We start from the raw sequence: 24,876 nt of genomic DNA on the forward strand, positions 1-24,876 counted from the left end.
CCAGATATTTCTGCAACTTGCAATGTTTTTCAACCAAAATCCAGTCGCCAAACACTGAACTTTTACTGACACCTCAAATGAGGAATTACCCATTCACAAATGGGAAGTGGTCCCTTTGGGATCCTTCTTCTTTGTGAATGTTAACAAAAGTTTGATGGTGAGTAGGCAGCGGCACACAGCACCACTGAAAGCTCTTAGTTAAAAAATAGGCTTTTCTTTTTAAATGCGTCCCTTTTTCCTTTAAGGAAAACACTGAATTTGTTTAAAATTTGATCACAGACATGGTGGCCTGCTAGCCCATGCAGGCCACCATCTCTGTGTTGGCATACAATCATAGTAGCAATTTACAACTTAACTTATAAATAGATTGATCAGATATGTCGGAATGCAACCAACTGTGATTCAGAATTTTGTGAACTGACCTATTAGTATATCTGTCCGAACCCCAAAGTTCTTTCCTTTCACAAAATGTCAGTGCACAATTTGCAACAGCTTTTTTTGCAAATGGAAATTTCATACATCAGGCAGCCAAAAGTGCTGCCACAATTACCTACGCCCATTAAATTCTCCAGAAACAAAATCTGCCTTAGCCTGGAAGACAGATCTATGACTCTGGCAACCTTGGTTGCATAAACCACTAGACAACTCAGGCCATCTCTTTGCCCTGCTTATTTATATTTTTTCCTCTTCTTTCTATGACTCAATCCACGTCAGGCCACTGCACATGCATACTGAAGGATCAGTATAATTTGTTGACTGTCCACCCATTGTAGCACAGCAAAGTACTTTCCTCACACCACCATCCAGGTTAAAATAGCGAGCTGGTTTTAGCTGCCTATAAATCTGAACAGGAAACTCAAATGAGTGCGCCTCAAAGGGACTCCATCTTTTACGGTGCACAGGGCAGACATTGGAGGTGATTTCAGTAAACAACTTGTTCACAAGTCCTCTCACTGGCAACAGGTTCAGACATGTTTCCATACGATGCCACTAAAAAATGTATCCACCATACTTGCATAGAGCTATATTCTCCACAAATAATAAATCAGGATACAGAATTAAGGTCCCCTAACCAAAGTATTACTAAGTGACTCCCACAGATATTTAAATTCTAAAAGTACAGAATTCCAAATTGTTTGTTTAGCAGTAGTAAATTGTTGCTTGCCTCTTCATAGAGACCTAAAACCTAAAAATAATGACAAACATTTGTTACCACCTTGCTGTCTTCCCACGTTGACTATATGATTAGACATCCAGCCTTCATAAAATGTTTTGTTCACTGTTTGTTACATGCATACACTTTTATACAAACAATTGTGACAGCCATGCTGACATCCCACACTGATTATCAGAAGTCTTCATTCCATTACAATCAGGAAACTACTGGAATAAAAAGCCCTCCCTTGGAATGGAATATCCAAAGCAAGATTTTATTTTTGTTATAGTGAGTTTCCGCTACCTCCTGTTACTGAGGCTGTGAGTTTAAGCCCTTCATGCATGATTCACAAGCCTTATTTTAATTCAAATAAGAGCTTGACTAAACACTGAAAGCCAATCAGAAGCATATAACCAACAAGTGATTATGCTGAGTTAAGATTACTGTGCATCCCTATGATACAAAGGCTGCACCAGGGTACAGCAAACTGCCAGAGGAGCTCACAGCTACTCGAGCTTCATGAAAGCTGTGAAGACCTGTTGTTTTTCTAAGTGAGAATACTATTTTGTCTGTTCTTGTAAATAATATGAAACGTGAGACAATAGTGCTGGCACACCACTGCTTTGAAAACAATTCAATATAAATATCCAACAATAAGTATTAGATGGTCAGGATCAGAAAGCACAGGTAGCCAATACCTATGAATCCTTCAGCACAAGATTTGTAGAAAAATGATTAAGACAAAGACAGATTAAAATGTAATAATCTCCTTCACCACCAGCTGTTGCAGTGTGCATAAAGATGGACAGTAAAATTTTTAATTTAGTTACAGAGAGGTGTTAATAGTCAATAGCACCAAAGCAAAGACCCAAGATATATGCACTGAAAAACGAAGCTACTGGGCATAGTTGATCTGGCTCATAGCTGATGTGCAGTGTGCGCCCTTTCAAGTTTTAAGACAACAATGACACACACTTTATACTGAAGGAGGGAAAACTGACTTCTCATGGTTTTGAAGATGAGTGCTTTTGGGCAGCATTGTCATTAAAATTGATAGTATTAGTTAGTTCTTCCCAGAACTGTGCCACAAAACGATCAATATTGGAAACTCCAAATTGACCTCAAATTCAGTTTCTCATTGATGCTGTAACTTATGCTGTCACCACTGTATGGAACCCTTGTGAGGTCTCTGTCAGCATAGGTATTACAATACACAAGTGCGCTAATGACATCAAGCTATAAAATACCCACACATAGGGATACCAGACAACTTACGCATTTACAAAGATGTCATTGACAATCGTAATCTTACTACTTCACCAGACTCAAACTTCTCTTCCTCTCAGGAGGAAAAGCCCAAATCAGAATCCTATCAGTTACTGCAATCTTCCTAGTGTCACAAGCCAAACCGTCATGCTCATTGCTTGACCCAGAAATTCATGCAGCAATCAAACTATTTCCAAACCATGCCACATTACCCATTTGAAACTCATTCAAAGTGAAATCAAACGGGCAAACCCAACTCAGTGATCCCCGACAAGCACCTTTCAACAAACTGTGATAGATGCTTGGTGAACCAGTAATCCAAGAACTCAACAAAAAACAACCTTAAACAGCACTTACTTGGCTTGCTTGATTTTGTAGGAATTGTGAGTTCTTTTGTTTCTTTCATAGATATCTTCTTTCCCGCTATTTCATTGTAGATGGCCGAAAGGTACTCTTCAGGAAGATCTTTGCTATCATTTATGCCCCTGTTCATCTTAATGTACTGTTCTTTAGTCATTTTGTTCTTAACCTGAAACCCAGTAACATGCAATCAATGAACCTAAAGCACACAGGAATGCATGCTCTAAATCAAACCAGCTGTGGCTTAGACATACGTTTTAAACAAACTATTTTATTGTTTTTTTCATTATGCATCTATAACATTTTACAATAGCACCTGCCTTAACTCTTTATTAACCCCACCACTTTTCACATTACACATCATCGTATTGGTTAACTGCATTTTATCACATCTATGCTTTTAACTCAAATCTGTTTTTGTTTTCCAACCTCGGTTGATTTTGGGATTTGGGGTTCAAGTATGTGACTCAATTGTCACCCACAATGGATTGCTCATGCTCTTACTCTGCAGTTTTATGTTGATGTTCAAGTTCAGTGAGCACCATTTCTCAGATTATAACTCCACACACCTCTACTCTTTGATACTGTATTCACATTCCACATTTAGCTGTCTAACCATGTCTGCTTTCCATCTTTCATATTCTGGGACCCTCCGCCTTTTCCATTGAAATTAATTCTCCCTTTAGGTAATGTCAACCCTAGTTCTACTACTTACAACAGTCCATGGGGGCCCTTTTTGCAGAAAAAAATACTTTTGAACAATTAGATGCTGATAAGATCTTGATGTTGTAAATATAGAATCCAATGTACATTCTTTGAGTACAACTTTGGTATTAATTATGTATATAAGGGCACCATGACATCTATAGTCATTAAAACTAAACCTTTAAGATAAACAGAGTTTTCTGTTGCTTTTGCAAATACATTTACCCAACATGTTTGGCCACATATTACTGTTACCTCAAGAAGATGTAGACGAATACTGCACTGTGACAATATCAAATATAGATTACATTTTTACATGTCAACAACTGCCCAATCATTGGCACGCCATCAAACAAGTTGCACACACCCACAAACAGATTCAGAACTGCATAATTATTTATGCTATTCCTATTTGGTTATGAGAACCTATGAAAAACTAAAGTGGAAATTGGTTTATGTTTGGGTAGCTCATTCACTTAACTTTCCCTCAAGTAACCTAAACACATCTGGATTGTAAGATTTAGTAAAATGATAAAATCTTATCACAGAGGAGGACCAGACCTTTCTTGGTACTCTGGTTGAATAAGCCAATAAGCACACTAGAGGGGGCAGAAAACACTAGACACCATGGATTTATTTTTTATATTACCATTACGCATAAGGGGAGCGGCCCCTTGAGCAAGGGCCGCTCCCCAGGGGGACAAATCATTTTTAGGCCCTTTCTGCCACCCCGGGGGCAGATTGACCTAATGTATTTAGGGGGGGGCAAAAAAAACCTAGACACCAGGGATATATATTTTTTTCCATTTATGTGTGGGGCGCGACCCCTTAGGCAGGGGTCGCTCCCTGTGGGCCAAATTGTTTTTAGGCCGTTTCTGCCCCCAGTGGAAGCAGAAACCACTAGGCACTAGGGAGTTTTTGTATTTTTTTATTATCCTTACGCATAAGGGGAGCGTCCCCTTGGGCAAGGGCAGAATCTGGGGGGGTGCTGGGTGGGTCAAAATATTATTAGGCCATTTCTGCCCCCTCCCCCCCCCCCCCAGGTAGATCAGTCTAATAGGCTGATATGCCCGGGGGTGGGGGGGGGGTCTCCCATGGGGGGCAAATTGTATTTAGGCCATATCTGCCCCCCTTGGGGGTAGATCAGCCTATTTTTGTTAGGCCAGAAACTACTAGACATCAGGGATTGGTGTGTGTGTGTTTTGTTTTGGGGGGGCTGCCCCTTTGGCAAGGGTCGCTTCCCATGGGGACACATTACTGTTGGCCATATCTGCTTGGGGGCAGATCGGCCTATTTTTTGAAGGCCCATCTGTCCCCAAGGGGGGCAGAAATCCCACCAGAGACCAGGGAAGATTTTTTTTTCAAAAATAAGAGGGTGGGGGGTAAGGCCATACCCCCACCCCAAATAAATGGGGCCAAAGTTGTTCTGCCCACCATTGGGCAGATGGGGCAATTACCCCAATCCACACCCCGGGGGAGGGGAGGGGGGGGGCAGAAAGTCTACTTGATGGCATGGAATTAATAAACAAAAAAAAATAGTGGGGTGGTGGCTACCAACCAGTATGGGCTTGGTTATGCCCCCACCCCACCTAAAGGGGGTTACAGTCTTTCAGCTCTCCCCCCACACACTAAAACATCTTATCTCATGGCAAGCAAGAAGACATTTGATTATTTCGGGTTTTGGTTTTACATTTGGGCCATGAGAGCTTGGTAACTCTCAAAATCGTCCCACTTGGAATGGTGAGGGCTGCACTTTTTTGACTTTGGGATGCTGCCATGTAGAAAAATCCACAAGACCCAGACATCTGAAAACTAAACATCTGGTTTATTCCAGGGGGGGTGTGCTTCACATGCACCAGCACCATTTTCTTACCCACAATGCCCTGAAAACCTCCATCTTTGCTGGAAGTCACACATTTTTCCCACATTTTTGTGATGGAACCTTCTGGAATATGCAGGAATCCACAAAATTCCTACCACCTAACATTGTCTCATCTATACCGATAAAAATTCAGCTGCACTTGTCAGCCTAAAAATGTTTTTTTTCAAAGTGCCCTTTTGGACCCCTATGGTTCCCCCTCAATTTTGACATGTTTTTGGCTCTTCTGTCACAGGCACTTGGCCCACCTACACAAGTGAGGTATCATTTTTACCAGGAGACTGAGGGGAACGTTGGGTGGTAGGAAATTTGTCCCGGTGCAGTGATCCCACACAGAAATGTGGGAAAAAATAGATTTTTTGTTTAGCTAAATTTGAGGTTTGCTGAGGATACTGGGTAAGAAATCATTGGGGGGATCCACGCAAGTCACACCTCCCTGGACTCCTTCGGGTATCTAGTTTTCAGAAATGGCTGGGTTTGGTAGGTTTCCCTAGATGGTTGCTGAGCCCACGACGAAAAACGCAGGAGCCAACACCCCCCCCCCCAAAAAAAACAGGTAGTTTTGTTTTTGACAATTTTGATGTGCTCAGATAGTGTTTTGGATCATTTCCTTTTGTGAGCACTAAAGTGAGGTACCATTTTTATCGGGGGGACTTGGGGGAATGCTGGGTGGAAGGAAATATGTGGCTCCTCTCAGATTCCAGAACTTTCTGCCACCGAAATGAGAGGAAAAAATGTTTTGGGGCCAATTTTGAGGTTTGCAAAGGATTCTGGGTAACAGAACCTGGTCAGAGCCCCACAAGTCACCCTTTCTTGGGTTCCCCTAGGTGTCTAGTTTTAAAAAATGCACAGGTTTGCTAGGTTTCCCTAGGTACCGGCTGAGCTAGAGGCCAAAATTCACAGCTAGGCACTTCGCAAAAAACTGCTCTTTTTTCTTTGGGAAAATGTGATGTGTCCACGTTGTGTTTTGGGGCATTTCCTGTCGCTGGCGCTGGGCCTACTCACACAAGTGAGTTACCATTTTTATCAGGAGACTTGGGGGAATGCTGGGTGGAAGGAAATTTGTGGGTCTTCTCAGATTCCAGAACCTTCGGTCACCGAAATGAGAGGAGAAAGTGTTTTTTTGGCCAAATTGTGATGTTTGCAATGGATTCTGGGTAACAGAACCTGGTGAGAGCCCCACAAGTCACCCCATCTTGGATTCCCCTAGGTGTCTAGTTTTCACAAATGCACAGGTTTGCTAGGTTTCCCTAGGTGCCGGCTGAGCTAGAGGCCAAAATCTACAGCTAGGCACTTTGCAAAAAACATGTCAGATTTCACTGTAAAAATGTGATGTGTCCATGTGGTGTTGCCTGTCGCGACACATAGGTCTACTCACGCAAGTGAGGTACCATTTTTATCGGGAGACTTGGGGGAACACAGAATAGCAAAACAAGTGTTATTGCCCCTTGTCTTTCTATTCATTTTTTCCTTCCAAATGTAAGACAGTGTGTAAAAAATACGTCTGTTTGAGAAATGCCCTGTAATTCACATGCTAATATGGGCACCCTGGAATTCAGAGATGTGCAAATAACCACTGCTTCTCATCACCTTATCTTGTGCCCATTTTGGAAATACAAAGGTTTTCTTGATACCTATTTTCACTTTTTATATTTCAGCAAACGAATTGCTGTATACCCGGTATAGAATGAAAACCCATTGCAAGGAGCAGCACATTTATTGGCTCTGGGTACCTAGGGTTCTTGATGAAACTACAAGTCCTATATATCCTCGCAACCAGAAGAGTCCAGCAGAGGTAACGGTATGTTGCTTTCAATAATCTGACATCGCCGGAAAAAGTTACAGAGTAAAACGTGGAGAAAAATGACTGTTTTTTTCACCTCTATTTCAATAACACTTATAGGACATACACAAATTACCCCTTGCTGATTCAGAATTTAGTCTACTCTTCAGAAGTGTTTAGCTTTATGGGATCCAATATTGGTTTCACACCCATTTCTGCCACTAACTGGAAGGAGGCTGAAAGCACAACAAATAGTAAAAATGTGGTATGTCCCAGTAAAATGCCAAAATTGGGTTGAAAAATTGGGTTTTCTGATTAAAGTCTGCCTGTCCTGAAAGCTGGGAAGATGGTGATTTTAGCACCACAAACCCTTTGTTGGTGCCTTTTTCAGGGATAAAAACACAAACCTTCTTCTTCAGCCCTTTTTTGCCCATTGTTTAAAAAACAAAAATGAAATTATTGCTGTATTTTGGCTAATTTCTTGGTCTCCTTCAGGGGAACCCACAAAGTCTGGGTACCTCTAGAATCCCTAGGATGTTGGAAAAAAAGGACGCAAATGTGGCGTGGGTAGCTTATGTGAACAAAAAGATATGAGGGCCTAAGCGCAAACTGCCCTAAATAGCCAAAATAAACGGCTTGGCATCTGAGGGGGAAAAGGCCTGGCGGAGAAGGGGTTAATCATTATGATTTCATGAGTGTGAGGTTTTTATTGGCTGAGAAGATGTTTCATCAGTGTGGCATGAATATGAGGCACCACTGTAGATGAATGTATTCATTAGAGAGATGTGATAAGGGTGGTACAATAGCTTTAAGGCTTATTTAATTTCAAGACATGAATTAATTGAAACCAAGATTACAGAACATTACTATTAGTTCCCTGGCATTTCTCTATAATAATTTCAAAAATAAGATCAGTTTTGAGCCACTAGTGAAACATTTGGTTTATATATCAAAACACTAGGCAATAGAATATGTAGAAAATGTGTGTAAAAAAAGCAAATAATTGTCAGATTACAAACAAAGTACCAGGGAACCTCTTCTGGTACCAGTATGATCAGAAAGATGATTGTTACCCATGTTCAGTCTGGCTGGCCTACAGAATCTGAATACAGTTTGTACATGATGATTTGCAGAAGCAAACTACAGAATGTTTTAATAAACGAATAAGGAGCTGGCTTTGGTTCTGCCTGATGCTGACAAAATTCTGACAAATAGGAAATCCAACAGGGAAAAGCGTAGGGTACAACACTAGACTAACAAATGAAAGAGGAGACAGTGGCCCACAAACCAAAAACCTTAGATGCCATATAAAACGTTTGGCAGCAATGGCGTGGCTTGGTGCTCATGGAGTGAGCAGCCACTAGGAGGAGCTCCGGGCCGGGATCTCCAACAAAGACCCATCCTGACGACGTTGCCCGACACACTGGCTGCGAATCCTGTTGGAAGAGGTCTGGAGGACGGGGGCTCGAAAAGCGGGAGGCTCCCAGCCCTGGGGGAGGAAAAAACGGGAGCTGCAAAGCAGTGATCTAAATGATAGCGCGCCACCTGCCTTTAAGATGGCGGCTGCGCTAGTTTATAAGATCTTTACTCCCCCTGAATGGGCTTGAATTGTGTTGACGCCCAGCGAGGTGAGAGGATACTGCTGAGGTGATTGAAGCAGGGGCGGCCCCCTGGGCAGATAGGAGTGCTGCAGGGGAAAAGAGGTGGAAGGGGACCGGGAGCTGCCTGTCCCCAAAATGGCAGCCGCACCGGGCCCCAGTAAATGGGAGAGGGGCGTGGATTGATCGACGAGGCAGGGGCAGATATTGAATCCGACACACACAGAGGGTCTATATTTATGGCAAATGACCCTGGAGGGCCCTGGGCCCCAGTCTAACAGCAGGAGAGTGAAGGGGGAACAGCCTGCGGCCGGTAGGATTGTGGGGCCACTGGGAGACATATCTTCTCCCCACCACCGAAGAGAGAAGGGACTTGCAGGCTGAGGGACTCTGGTTGCGGCCCTGTAGAGGACTGACACCTGAACTGACACCTGTCTGGGCCTAGTGCCCCGTGCCGCATCACCCAAAGGCAGCGCAATGAGGTGAGTGGTGCAGCTTTACCAGGTGATTCTGGTTGGGAGCGAAAGGCGATTCAGTCTCTTCAAAATAGAGATCCCCTCACCCCCAAGTATGATGGGCAAAACTGGGAAGAAGGCGGCGGCGGTGGGCGAGGTGGATGCGCAGCGGACCCGCGCTCCGTCCTCCCCTACCGAGACACCGCAGATTGGCACGAATGGGGACCCACCCGGGAGTCCCTCGCTGGGTGATATCATGCAGGCCATTACATTCACCAGGGACAGCCTAGAGACAAAGATGGACTCACTAGCGGTTAATCTGGGCCTGCTCCGGGAGGACCAATGTCGCTTAGCGGACAGAGTAACAGAGACAGAGCAGACGCTGGGCGCCCTCAGTCCGGGGCTGACAGCAGCAGAGGCTCGCATTACTAAGCTGAAGAAGCAAACATAAGTTCTTGTTGCCCGTGCTGAAGATGCGGAAAACAGGTCCAGAAGAAATAATATCTGCATCATAGGCATCCCCGAGTAGGTCGGTCAGCACAACCTCCTTGTGTTCTTGGAACATTGGATCTCTGAAGCAGTTGCACTTGAGGGCCTGTCGCGCTTTTCCACCCTTGAGAGGGAGCAGAGGGTCCCTGCGAGGGCCCCTCCTCCGGGGGCTGCACCACACCCAGTGATAGCTCTCCTACTACAATACAAGGACCGGGACCACATACTGACACAGGCCAGAAAGACTGGAGAAATAAGGTTGGAAAACTCACTGGTCCGTATCTTTCCTGACTTTTCCAGCGAGGTGCAGTGGCGAAGGACAACGTACTCCGAAATCAAAAAGCACCTCCAGCAACTGAACATTCTCTATGCAATGCTGTTCCCGGCTACACTGAGGGTGGCGGATGGCAGAGGAGCGCATTTCTTCCGCACGCCACAAGAAGCGAGAGACTGGCTGGAGGAGCGGGGGACACAACAGGGGAAGGGACCGCTCAAGAACCCAGAACCCGCAGCAGACGCCAAGATAAGAAAGGACACAGGCAGAGAACCGTGGTGCCCACACAGGAGGAAGCACAAGCGGAAAGAACCTGAGCCGCGGCAGTGGTGGCCTCCTTCAGCCAGGGGGAGGCAGCCCACGCTCAACTGGCACAATGAGGGGAACCAAAGGATCGGACTCAGGCGGAGTCGGCAGGATCTGCAGCGATGAGCCTGGAACTACCTGCGGTGACACTGGGAACCTCAGATTGCATCTTCTGATGGCTGGCCCTGGCAATCGTCAGCTGATACCCTAACTCTCACCTGGTCTCCAGACCTTGAGGCTCACGCGATTTATGAGGCATGTTGCACAACATTTAAACTAGTCCCGGGCTACAGACCTGATCCCTCAGATGGCTCGAGAGATCTTACCTGCCTGCCCACCTAGAATTGACTTATGTTTGATACGGTTTGGATAGGGAACTGTTTCACCACCTGTCCTGGGGAAGGGGAGTTAAGGGTGTTCTGGTTGTTTATAGAGGGCAATGTTTTCAGCTTTACCTGTAACGAGACAATGCCCACGAGAAACACTGGGCTGGATCGCCTGGTCGGGTGGTGGTCGCGCAGGAGGGGATGACTGGAGGACCTCTGTTATGGGTGACCAGCAAGGATATAAGGTAATATCCTGCAATATAAGAGGGATGCATAATATGACCAAGTGGTACAAGGTATACTCCTATTTACGCAGACGAGGGGTGCACATAGCAATGTTACAAGAGACCCATCTGAAGGCCGCTGAGGGTACGGCACTGCAAAGGAGGTGGAGGGGACAACTATTTTATACTACCTACTCGGCACACGCAAGGGGCATCTTAATATGGATCAGGGCGGGGGTCCCGTTCCAGGTCACTAACACATTAATAGATCCTGACGGACGCTACGTATTGACCACCAGCCGCTTGGCCGGACGGGATATAACACTGATTAACGTGTATGCTCCTAACACAGACCAGGGCGCATTTCTCAACAAGTTAACAACCATACTGGCGCCGCACATGCTCCATTCAGTGCTGATAGGGGGAGACTTTAATTGTGTGGCTAACCCAGGCATAGACAGGTCCCACCCACCACTGCGGGAATCCCCAATTAATGCGCTTGCTAGAAAATTCACAGATTGGGAGGCAGCATGGCATTTGATAGACACATGGAGAACCCTACCTCTAGGGAATATTCTCATTACTCTGCAGCCCATGATCTCCATGTAAGGCGCAATACTTTCCTGTGTACTTCAGAGGTGCATGGGCAAGCACGGGGAGTAGAATATCTGGGGAAAACCATTTCCAATCACAACCCCTGACTGCTGCACTTGCCTTGGACAAGATCTGTCACATGCATACCCACTTGGAGACTTAAGCAAGACTCGCTGACAGACTCTGCTTTTCGGGATCAGATCAGGGACCACATAACCGATTACTCTGAGGACAATGAGCCCACCACACCTTCACCACAAATACTCTGGGAGGCGTTCAAGGTAGTGGTTTGAGGCTGTTGCATGGCGGCTTCCATTGGGATTAGAAGGTCCCTGCTGCAGGATATAAAGATCGCAGAAAGAGACCTCAGGTCATTGGAGAAACTAGCACTAGAATACCCGGAGAGGCAAGGGGACAAGCGCGAGGCCAGGGAAAAAGTAGCGGAGCACACAAGACGCTCCGATGCTTTGACTATAAGCAGTACATCGCCAGGGCCCACACTGACAGAGATAAAACAGGGGCGCTGCTGGCATGGTTGGCTAGCCCACCCAAGAGAGGGACCCCTATAATGGAGATCACCACACTATTGGGGGCAAAGCTCTATCATCAAGCCAACATAAACTCGTATTTCCACGACTATTACTCCGCACTCTACACTAGCTTGTCGTATGGGACGGGAGCAGAGCTGCAACATTTCCTGTTAGCACTGTCGCCCCAGGCTTTGACTGAGGATGATCGTGGCACCCTGGGTGGGATTATCGAAATATCCGAGATCGGAACAGCTATAGCGGGCCTGGCTCGCTGCAAGACCCTGGGCACAGACGGGCTTCCCATTGAGTTCTATGCCACTTATGCAGGGACACTCACCCCCCACGCAGGTGCGTGTGACTGGCCGTCTCCCAGCCTCGACGGGTGAAGCCTTAATTGTTCCATGGCTCAAGCCAGGCAAACCTCCTGATGAAGGGGGGGCGTACAGGCCCCTATCCATGCTCAACTCGGACTACAAAATATTACTGCACACATGACACAGCTGGTTCACTCGGACCAAGCGGGATTCATCCCTACGAGGGGTACCGCCCAAAATGTACGTCGGCTGCTATCCCTCATGGAATTGGTGACCCCTGATGATCCGGGATCTGCGGTCCTTGCCATAGATATAGAGAAGGCATTTGACAGCCTGGAATGGGATAATTTCTACAGGGTCCTCTCTCATATGGGCCTGGGGGAAGCCTTTATTAGCTGGACAAAGTTGCTCTATGCAGACCCCAAGGCGAGGGTTAGAACGGGCATGTGCATCTCAGCGCAGTACTCAGTTGGCAGGGGCACCAGACAGGGATGCCCGTTGACGCCACTGCTATTCGCTCTGGCGATGGAGCCACTAGTCGCTCAGGCCAGGACGGCTGCCTGGTACCAAGGTCTGGTCAGACGAGGTTGGTGACATGTGATCGTGCTGTATGCGGACGACCTCCTCTTATTCTTAAATTCCAGACCGGAACGGGAGGGGGCCCAGACTCTGCTGGCACGTTTCGGACAGCTCTCAGGATTGTGGGTCAATTGGCAAAAATCATTCTTATTCCCAATGACGGTGAACGCTGCACCGCCAACGGAGCTGGGCGGAGTGACATGGGAGCCACGTTGTATCACATACTTGGGGGTGAGAGTATTCCACTCCCGAACAGATATCTTGGATGGTAACATCGGAAGGGCGGTGGGGGCTTTGAGGTCAAGCTTTGGCTTTTAGGGATCGCTCTCACTATCGATGGCTGGACGGGTCTCCCTCATCAAGATGGTGGCGCTGCCCTGACTGCTGCATTGCCTCTCTGGGTGCTGAGCGCCCTGTTTAGAGAGCTGGATACAGCGATCACCGCGTTTATCTTGGGGGGGGGGCAAGAAGCAGAGCGGCACTGGCACACTAAAGAGACCCCACACGGGGCGGCCTGGCGGTGCCCGATTTCGAAGCTTACTATCTTGCTGCGCAGCTTCAGTGGTTAGCGAGATGGATGGGGATGGCGGCGCTGGGGAAAATATAGAGGGCCTGATGGTTCCCTCCGCGGCTGAACTGGCCGGAATCTTTTTTATTGCCATAGGGAAAGGACTGATGAAATCTATGGAACCTGCTGTTATCCGTCGTTATCCGCAGGTGCTGGAGGCGATGCCTTCGTAGGATAGGATTGAATGTGCCGTATTCTCCTGATGTACCACTATCTTGGCTCCGATGGCTACCTGGGGTGGGAGTGAGAAGGAGCCTACTCATCTGGATTGAGGCAGGGGTCACGTGGCTAGGGGAGCTGTACGGAGGGGGCAATCTTCTACCCTTTGCAGATTTTCTGCAGGAACACGACCTCTCGCAGGGCCATTTCCTACTACACTGCACACTCACCTGATCCGTGGGGCGACAATGGGGAATGGGAGCTGCCGAGCCGCCTAAACATGGCCTCAGTAATTATTTGCCGACTACAGGGTGCACACATAAAGCGGTCACTAGGCTCTACAGGGTGATAGAGGAAGTGGAGGGGCTTCCCCTGTTAGGATTGAAGCAGAAGTGGGAGCATGATTTGGAGACGCAAATACCGGATTCAGACTGGGCACGCGTTCTGGAGAGAACGCCCAAGGTGTCCAGAAATGCTAGGTTCCAGCTTATACAGTTTTACATACGCCACAGAGCTTACCTCACCCCACTTAGATTACGAGATCACTTTGGAATAAGGGAAGCGAAATGCCCCTGCTGTGATATGGGGGTGGCGGATTTCCTGCATATGCTTTGGTCCTGCCCTCGGCTAGAGTCTTACTGGGACACAGTGATTGCAGAAGTGGCTAGCATCACAGAGACAGATATTACCCGCACAATCGCTAGATGCATACTTCATTGGTTCCCACATACACCCAAGAATAAGGCCACTAGTAGATTCCAAGTCCTTGTGTACATATTAGCCAAGAGGGAACTGACGAGGAATTGTAAGTCCCCGGGGGGCCCGCTGCTCTGGGACTGGCGAAGGGAGCTTAAGAAATGGGCCGAAAGTGAGGGCACGGCGATACACATAGAAATAAGAAGGGGTCAGGGGTCCCCAGAGATGAAGAAGGCTTGGGATCAGATTGTCATAGCATTACAGAGCGAGCACCTGGACCGGGGCAGGGATGCCCCCACGCAGGCTGACACACTGGCGGACTGATGCTCTCGCAGGGGGCAAACCACACGGCACTTAACAAGAATAGAACGGGTCTGCAAGGGAGCTATCTAGGACACACCGCACGGCTAGCATGACTGGGGAGTATCTAGCACGACTAGACAGGATATATCATCACCACAGGTCACAAGCTGAGGGGGGAGGGAGGGGATTAGTTACATGTTGGTTGAACATTTTACACGTTCCATAGATATGCATAGTTCCAGGTATCAGGCGCATTTAAATGTTACAGTTTCCTACACATCACTACACCAGTCGGGCGTCCTAGGCCATCAGGACCCCCACACCGGCGGAAGGGACACGATCTCTAATAGAACCCACTGAGGAAGATGAAAATGCCATATTTAAACAAAGACACTAACGCCAGTTATATGAAATGCTCTGTAACGGGGTGAATAACTGCTAACATTACTACTATGAATGTCGAGAATTTATGGTCTATGCTACTCATTGATGTCAGTGTGTATCATTATTGCGTATCATGAACAATAAAATTTGTTTACAAAAAAAAAAAAACGTTTGGCAGCAATCACAAACAAATCAGAAATTAAAAATTCCAACTGAAAAGTAAACCTATAAATGTGGACTAGTCTAAGTACATGTCTGAAAGGGTGCAAATAATGGGTTATCTCTTTAAGCGGAAAGCTGACTTACTATTCAGAACCATAATGGATCATAACACGTTAACACATATTGTATACTGCAAAAAATGGTTAAGCCTGAATAGGGAGAAAAATAAAATCATGCTTCTGCTTACCAACCGACTAGTTTTTCTTATAACTTGAATTCACAGACTCTATGCTTTAACAAGTGCTAAAAGAATACAATTTAGGAATGGAATTTTTAATCCTGCCTCCTATCAACTGCGTGGACAAGTGATTATATTCAATTCTTTCACCTCACCCAGAAAACTGACATATTGACAGTGATGAGCTCCGGAACTGACTGTTGCAACGGCTTTGACATAGGCCTCCCTAAGAAATCAATCACAAAACATCCAGAGTGACTCTGACTGAATCCTGTTCAGTCTGAAATATTTTGAGGCAATCACACCTGTGCTGAGGTCCCTCCACTTGCTCCCACTGAAGGAAAGATCAAATTTCATATCCCTATGCCTCCCCTACAAAGCTTTTTATGGTGGGTATTAAACTACTTGACCAATCTGTCTGCCCCTTATCTCCCATCTAGAAAACTAAGATCTGCTTCTCACAACTTTTTGCCAATTTGAGTAAGACGTTTGAAGGTAGGACTCTTATGTGCAAGAATCTTTTCTATCGAACACCCTTTCCATACATCTACGACTTGAATCAGACCTTTTCAGATTCAGAAAATTGCTAAAAGCAAATTTGTTTAGGAAATGGTAAGGATAGCTTTCGTTGCCTTTGCTTCCTCTGTACCTTATTGCTGATCCTGATGGTTATATGCCTATAACCAGAATCTGGCAACCTCTGAGGCCAACTCCATGACAAGTATCTGTTCCAAGTCTTTATCATTGGTTACTAATTTACATGGCTATCATTCAATCTCTCAGAGACCCTCTTCATAGAAAATTGTCATCTCTCAACATAGCACTTTAAAATTTGAAGCTAGATCTCTGTCACTCTCAGGAGCGCCCAGGAACAAACTGCCTTAAACGTTTTACTGTAAATAAACATCTATGCTGTATAGAGAACATCAAGATCTCAACCTTCTGAAACTAAACTCATGACAACTGTTATTGCTAACTAGAGACTCTCGAGTCACACCCTTTCACACACGGCCTTGTTTCTTGGCATGTAGAACAAGCTTGAGTAGCTTAAGAGTCAGAAATGTAATGCAAAGATCCAATTGTTGATTCTTGTCTAAGCATGTGCCTGACATGTACATTTACTAGACACGTCTTAGGAGAAATTAATATTTTTATGCAAACTTCAGGAAAGTACGTAGTAGTGTTGTGGCTCACAACACAAAGCCCTACTAGCCATTAATCCTGGTTAGAGGGTTTGGCCACCAGGACCTTAGAAATGTTAATTGCAATGTATAAGGTGTGGCCAAGAAATTTTACACCTGCCATTTTCACAAGAATTCCTCTTGCAGTAGTAATGCGGGATATGACTTTTCAGAAGCATCCACAATATAACTCTGAATTTGAAATCTGAGGGGAAAAATAATAACAAGCACTTGCAAAGCCAATACGTCTAGCCTATAGGACAGCTATTAGCTTTGTCAATTTATTTTAGCCATTTTGTACAGCAGCACAAGCCAGGTTTCCAGTAGCACCGAGGTGACCTGAGCTTGGGTCGGGCAGCAGTTGGACTGGATCAGTACCCTTTCAATGTAACCTGAAACATCACGAGACACCCTCGACATTTGGGATGGAGTGCCCAGATGGGAAAGTAGTGAACAGCGATAATCTCACTTAATACTTTCACTCCTGCTGCATAAAGAACGTATCAGAGGCTGCAGACAAGATATGAACAGTTAAGAAAGTGGCTAGAGACTAACTGTAGGACTGAAGTAACACAAACTGCACAGCAGTCCTGTTAAACATCTGCTAATATGCCCTTGCATTCCTGCACTAGATAATAGAACATAGTCAGAATTGAATTGCACATACATTAACAGTGTTCACGAACTGCGGTAGGGAAAGTGGCCCGGGCAGAGGGTGCACATTTTTCAAAAGAGGTGGGCTAGCCACTTAAAAGTCGAGCCAGAATCTAGGCACTGGCTCACTGGCTCAGTTTGAAGTCCTATTGGACCTTCCAGCCCAAAACAAGCCGAGCTTTCATGTACATTTTGCCTGCCATACTTGCTCTACTCATACACATAGTTAAAAATAAAGTATTAATTAACTAAAAAGTCGAGACAAACCGATACCTATTTAGTGGCTAATTTTTACAAAGTAAAACCAGAAAACCTGGAATTAATCCTGGCTTCCCCACTTAACCAAACTCTGTGCTCTTTGGCAAATATATTTTTCTGCTGATCCCCCTTCTTCATTAGCTCTCACTGAACCTATGTGACTTATTAAGGTCAAAGTAGCCGCACGTTACACAAATGCACTTTTTTAATTTTTAAAGGACTTTATCATTTTTACATATTATTTGTTGCACTGTTTACATGGCAGAGATTTCCAGGGCACGGCTTGTGCAATGGCTCACAGATCCAAGTCACACCCTTGTTTCAATGTCACATACAAAACAGACTAAAAAGCGTGATTCTTTTCAGCAATTATGCAAGGCACTGCCGAATTCCACTGCTTTAAGATAACAATCACAGCACAAGCCCACAAGCCCTTGGTTCATGATGGAGCTAAAGATGTTGAAACAAAAAACGTTTTGGGCTGAAACTACATGGATATAAAATGTAGGGCTCTAGGTACATGGAAATGTCCATTCATTAAAATTGTATTTTACAAAGCTAATGGACTATCAGAGTCAGCCTTACTGGAAAACAAACCTGAATACTGCACATAACATTTCCAGCTGGTCTCTTAACTCTATAACACACACCCTACAACTTCCAATTTCAAGGCGTCTCAAACGGTGTGTGAAAATTCATCCCGTTACTTCAGGGATACAACAGTTTTGAAAAGCACATTCTGTAGGCGACTGCTAAATTGCAAGCTGTATGTGTACTGTGTCATTTTTTCACTGCCCCTTGCTTTTTATTTTACCACACAGATGGTTGTTTTATGCCACCGTAAGATCGAATCCATGGATTACCACTGTGATCACCCACTAGTTTGGATACGTTTTTCTTATGTCACTAATTTGTGATGATTATAGTGAACTCTGCTGCTGCATATCTTCTGCTGGGTCTAAATCCAGAGTAAGTCGAACAGGCCAATACAAATCCACACTTGAAAATACCTAATTTGGGTCCTACGGTGGCTAGTAGTTACTGTGGGCCTGATTGCGATCTTGGCGGATGGGACAGTCCGTCAGAAACGTGACTCATATCCCGTCCGCCATTTTACAAGTTCCATAGGATATAATGAAACTTGTAATATGGCCAAGGTCGAAATCAGGCCCTGTCTCTCTACTGGTTATCATGATAAAGGTTAGTGAAAAGATGGTATGTGTTGAGCTGTAACCCCACCTTAGCTAATTTACACCAATCGGGGTTCCAGTCCGCAAATGAGCTAGACCCCTCACTTCCTGATGTTACAGACAGTACCTGGCAGATGGTTAACAACAGACATTTGGCCATGGGGAGTCTGTCCTCAGCCTTTAACACGTGGGGCCATCAGCTTCAATTAAATAACATTTGCAGGGAGATTTGTGGCTTGATTCTAGTAGGCTAGAGGCAAATATAGATTAGTTTCATGCTCATCTTACATTTTGCACCCCAAGAGTGAACATGGCCACAAGAACCCTTACACTTATATGGAAATGTTACTACATAGTAAAATATGCTGTACCACAGTTGCCTTCAACTCTGTCCTGGTGGGGTGTGGGGCTTACCAGATCACTCCACTCAGTCATCCTATTGGTTTAAAAGAGGATTCAAGAGCATTCGCAGTAAACACGAGGTTGCAGATTCAGTTCAGTACTATGTGGTGGCACCCTTCACATTTGACAGACTGCAAGAGCTTCAGAAAACAATAATGTAAGTACTCAAAGACGGTGACACAGCTCTTTCAAAAAAGTGTCCCTCAGTGTCAGGATCGTGGTAATGGCGTTTGATGTTGTATTGAGAGTCTTGCACTACTTATTACAAAACCTACCAGGACACTCAGAAACTGGTGGTGGCAATGCCCTATACTGATGTGTAAACAGGTGTCCTGAAGGACTTTGCCCTGCTATTTACTATGGTGTAAAGATCCTGTGAGCCAACAGTGAGCAACTTCCAGAAAGGAAGAAAACATGAGTGTCTCCCATACTGTGCTGGGCATTTATAGCTGAAAAGTATAGTCAGAGGTGTCAGAGGAGGTACTGTTGCTTTTTATTAATGCCACCTATTTCTTATCATTGAAGCAATATCACAATTGATTGGTCAGAGTAAATCCACTGCTTAAGCTTATATCTGATGATGAACAGAAAGCATGCACAGCCAAACTGTGTGAGGCACAAAAATGCCTAAAGGCAAGAGTCTGGTAGATACTTTGTTATCATCTTAATGCCCTGATCCATCAGATCATCCCCATTCAGCAACATATAAGCTGATATTTTCTTAGTGTTGTTGATGAATTAGTTAAATATAATCATAGCACTCACACATAGTTGGTAGCTATAATGGCATTAACATTTGCCTGGTGTAATGCCAGTGGATCTTGCTGAAAAACTTTTTTTTAAACCAAGGCTTATCCAACATTTTGATAATTGTCACAATAAAATGTGTGCTGAATCGTTTTCCTTGGGAAGCACATCTGTTCCAACTGCTGAATGTCCCCAAGTACTTCCCAGGACAAACACTGTTTTTGCCTTTACAACCAAGTATGTACTGTCCATAGTGTGGAACATAAGAGAGTACACCAAAGGCACAGCCCAAACAAATGTCACTAACTTACATTAGATATGACACAAATGTCAGTAAACTCTTGTTTGTAGATTTTGATATGTTATCACTTAACCAAGTAGACTAGAATGGAGAGGCTAGAAAGGGCGACTTTGGAGATTAAGGTCACACTGGTGAGGTTCTGATGGCTGTACAGCTATTGAACTGATGTTGAAAAATACAGCTGCAAACAATGTAGCAAACAAAAAAATGTCTACTTTACACTTCAAAATAGGTACCCATAATGACCTCCTTCTTAGCCGAATGTAAAACGAATCAGCACTAAAAGCTAATTATGACAAATAATTACAACAGAATGTGAATAGAAAAATTAAAGATTTGTTATCAAACGAAACTGCATGGCCAGAGCAAAACAATATTTACAATGAAAAAGTCTGAAAGTATTATTCTAACGTCCAAGCTGAGATCCTACTTCAGCCATTTGTCCAATCATATTACATTTACTCATGAAAAATTACAATAAAGTGGTCCAAAAACAAAAACACACCTGTGGGCTATGAAGATCTGTTGTCAACATGATAATCGAGTATGCCAGGACATAGGCTGTATCTGCACTAGCAAACAGGGTTTGCCTGAAACATAAAAAGAAGATATTAACCATAAACTAATGTACAGGTTCATAAGTAGAGAATAGTTTTATTATATGACCTACCCTTGATTACATTCCAAATATCTGGCAGCAAATTTCTCCATTAGACGATCAATTTTCTGTGCCTCTCCTGGAAGACGGAAGCCTTCAAGGAACATCCGAAGAGCGGACACAAAATCTTTTCCTGAAAAGTCATGCTGATCCACGTATGCATACATGACTTCTTTGTTAAATTTATCGTTATCGCCAAGAAACTCCCCAACCTGAGTCTAAAAAAAGTAAATTATAACATAGGCCTATATTATAATTAACTATAAAATTTATAGTGAATATTTATAAAGTACATGCTTAATATATTCTTTAATGTAGTTTGACATTACTAGCCATCATGGTCTTGAGACAATACTCTCTTTCTGTAAATTTTGTAGGTTTGGGGGCTATCCAATTATGAATTAAGATTGCACCAAGAGATATCATACAATGTAAACAAAAATGAGAAGCAGGAGAAAACTAATTTCTGATATAAAGACAAAACATGTAGGATATAAGATTAACCCTACTAAGATGTTTGGTGTTGCATGTGTGTGTTGGCCAAGCATTTATGACAACATGGCACACTTTTTAATTGCTCAGGCATGGCTATAGGTCAGCAATCAAAAACGATTTCTTACAGAATCTAGTCTTTCCTCTTGATGCAAGAACTGGGCAATATCTTCTTGTGATGTGCCAAGCATTCCTTGTTCTTGCAAGTACTGGATTCCTCTCTTTGGCTTCTTGTTAAATCTGCAGCAGAAACACAAGATAAATTATCCATGGAACCTAAAGAAAATCAGCACAAAGAATAAACAATATCCAAACTATTAATCTGCACTGAACCATTTTGGTATTTTAGAACTAGAGTATAAAAATTTAAACAAGCATTTGCAATGCAGTGGGTCTCGCATCTCTCCAAGTTAGAGCTATTAGCAGTTGTAAACTCCCAACCGGACTTTTCTTTCCTCATTAAATGGAAAAAAAACGAGCGCGATCGCGCTGATAAGAAATGGAAATAGAAACTGTCTCAGGGTCGATGTCATGCAAAGCACTCGACTTCTGCAAAGCGAGGTTGCGCTGCGAAAAAAGAGAAAAAGTATTCCCCAAACCGGACAGAAAACAGCGAGCCTCGTATGTTTTCAGTACTTGGTCACTGCGCTCGAGGAGGGCTAACCACCGGAAAAGGCATGCCTTCCCCTAATATAAGCAAGCAGATTTTAAAAGGCGAGCCCATGAACCAATGAAAGACACTGACGTGACACGGGCGGGGCACCGAGCCCTTTTAACTATTACAGCGTCTCGCAAGCAAAACGCATGCACTAGCGCATGCTATCGCAGGCTCAACACTAAAAAGCTCTAGGAAGCCCAAATTCACGACTCACTTTAAGATAAAAAAGGGAACATGGATTACTAAATCCTTCTAAAAATGGGGCTTGGTTTTGGAGAATGCAAAGATCTACTATTGCATTTTCTACACTATATTTTATGTATCTTATTCCTCTTTAATTTTTGGTATAGTCATAAAGATAGCTATACAGAGAATAGAAATTACCTTCTTCTGTCCTAAAAGGTACAAAATATGTGGAAGGGTTTTACAAATTCAGATGCAATATTAACCTTTTTGTCCAGAACCATTAAGAGACTGAACAGACGAAAAGAATTGTGACTGTAAATTCTATTGCTGAATTCGAAATAATAATGGGTACTTCAAAATGTACCTGGAAGTTGCCAGAGAGTGAATTTTCTCCAAGACTGATCAATATAACATTAATTAGAGCAACATCGGAGAATAAATGACCACTGAAATTTTCATATGACCAGAGAAGTTTTGAAATAACAATAAGCAGTCTGCTTTCCTACAGCAGCCTTAAATTCCTTAAGTGTTGCTCTGGGCCATTGAGATACCTAAAGACCTATTGATATAAGGAGAATATCTGTACATGTCAATTGCAAAATATGAGAAATCACAAATAATAAGGAAGCAATGTCTAGTATGGTTAGAGTGCTTCCAAGAGTAGCGATTAAGCCCACTGTACTTCATCAAATAAATGACATCTATAATACAGAAGTAAGGAAAAGATCCAGTGATAGTTTCAAATTTGGTGCAGAAAACAAACAAATGATTAATGTCAATATATGGTAATACAAAACGATTTACAATAATTTAAAATTGCAAAATCAAAGAATGTCACAAACAACCCTACCTTCTCCCATGCCTCTGAACTCAGTCTTCAACACCCACACGTTTACGCATGCACACAAGTCTTTCACTGGCCATAACCTTTACCCATGCTCAAAACAGAACTACTGGGCATGGGGATTAGGCTTGTGGCACCCTAAGAACATAGAGAAAAAAGAAGGACTGGGAGATTAACTGGTCCAGTGCTCGTTCTCCCAATATACACTGTGAAAATCAATAGATGCATTGTTCCAAACAACTGGAGAAAATTCAACCCCTCTCTTAAGGACACATACTCAGAAGCAAAAGCCGTCATCATTGAGCTTTGCTCCACGCCAGACTGGCACTGCAATGTCTGACGGGGTCCTGCGTGGGACCAACAAGCCATTGAGTGTCTCTCTTCAACCCAGTCCCAAAAATGTAAGATTAATGAGAAAACAGCTGGAGAGAAAACAAAATTACAATTGGCTCGAGTACCTCCTCAATATGAGAAATTATTTAATAGACAAGTGAGGACCCGGTCAAGGTTAAAAACACAGTAAAAGTGACAGGGAAACAATGATCCCACACTCTTAACAAAAAGGTAAAGCACAGTGACTTCAGCCTCAAAAATAAGTCAACATGTTTTGCGCCTAAAACCTGTCCAACAGGATCTCATGGCACTTTGTCGGGACTAGAAAGGGAATCCTTCTCCAGAGTGTCACGTATATGAATACAATTCTGTTCATTAAAACAAGAGAAGCAAAGGAAATCTTTACTCACTGCTGTTCTGTGTATACTAGCACAAAACATGTAGTAATCATAGTCAGAAGAATTACCTCCGATGGGGTTAATGGAAAAATCAGTCAGGATATCCGTGTGCCGTCATATTCAACTGCTACACAGCGCCTCCCGTCCGCGTTGAATATGACTACAGTCAATTGTTATCCTTCCATACTGGCCACCCAAATGATTTTGCTGCTAATGCTAGGGGATACTAATGCTAATAATAATAATACTAATGCTAATACTAACACTAATGTTAATTGCTACATGGGTTATTTGGTCTTAATAAACCAAACTAACGTAGGACTACAATGTCTACTCTCAAACATAATGATGCACAAATGTAGAAAGTACCTTCTACTAAATGTGAAATAATAAAGTCTTGACACTTAGGCAAGAGAAAAAGCAGCTAATATGGTACCCTGATGGCACAAAACTAGAAAATGTAACCTAGAACAGCTATTTAGGAATTAGCTTAAACTCAACACTTAACTGGTATGCTAAAGTCCGAGACAAATAAACTTCAATAAAATATCTTGGATTAAAACATGTAGTGATGAAGTTGGTCATTATTCTTACAAGGATTCTTTAGTAAAATATCAACTAAACTATTTGATTGTAGCCTTGTAATACAAATGCAATAAGCTATTTGACAGGATGAAGCGCAGTCAGCTTTAGAAATGGTTGAGATGATGCAGTTCTACTCTATAAGCCTTGTTCCACCTTGAGTTTGGGAGATGGACAAACGTTATTTCCTTATAAAATGTAAAATTAAGGAGACATTGTCAGCCATTCTAGGGATGCACATCATAACAAACAATTAACATTTATTTTACTTCAATGTATACACTGAATAAGTTGCTACCATCTTTTTGTGCTATTTATTAATCATGAACTACAAAATCTGCTCTTACAATTCAGATTTAAATATGTTTGAAACATGCAGGATTTGAGTATGATTGAACTGCAATGGGGAATATAAAATTTGACAAGAATTATGAGAACAGTATATTGGTCTAGGTTTGCGGCAATACCTCTATGCCCCATTGAATTACGGAGTAAGGATAAATGTTTTTACATTTCAGACTTCAAGAAATTGCTGTACTTAATATTACAGGTGACTGTGTAACCTGCATTAGCAAAGGGTAAATACTGCCAATTTTCACAGGGAACCAACAGTCACATAATAGTTTTATTTTCAAGACTGCTTG

At 43.6% G+C, this 24,876-nt stretch overlaps 1 protein-coding gene across 1 annotated transcript in view; it reads right to left on the minus strand.

Annotated features, from left to right (window-relative positions):
- The window catches only part of ARFGEF1 (ARF guanine nucleotide exchange factor 1), a 961,498-nt gene that overhangs the window by 502,446 nt on the left and 434,176 nt on the right, over positions 1–24,876 (minus strand). Inside the window, exons 15-18 of the mRNA XM_069220293.1 lie at positions 21,360–21,471; positions 20,752–20,957; positions 20,587–20,671; positions 2,780–2,951 (exon numbers count right to left, since the gene is read on the minus strand). Coding sequence (XP_069076394.1) covers positions 2,780–2,951; positions 20,587–20,671; positions 20,752–20,957; positions 21,360–21,471 — 575 coding nt within the window. The remainder of the gene's footprint in view (positions 1–2,779; positions 2,952–20,586; positions 20,672–20,751; positions 20,958–21,359; positions 21,472–24,876) is intronic.

Source organism: Pleurodeles waltl, chromosome 2_2 (assembly GCF_031143425.1).
Source record: "Pleurodeles waltl isolate 20211129_DDA chromosome 2_2, aPleWal1.hap1.20221129, whole genome shotgun sequence".
Classification (NCBI taxonomy): Eukaryota; Metazoa; Chordata; class Amphibia; order Caudata; family Salamandridae; genus Pleurodeles; species Pleurodeles waltl.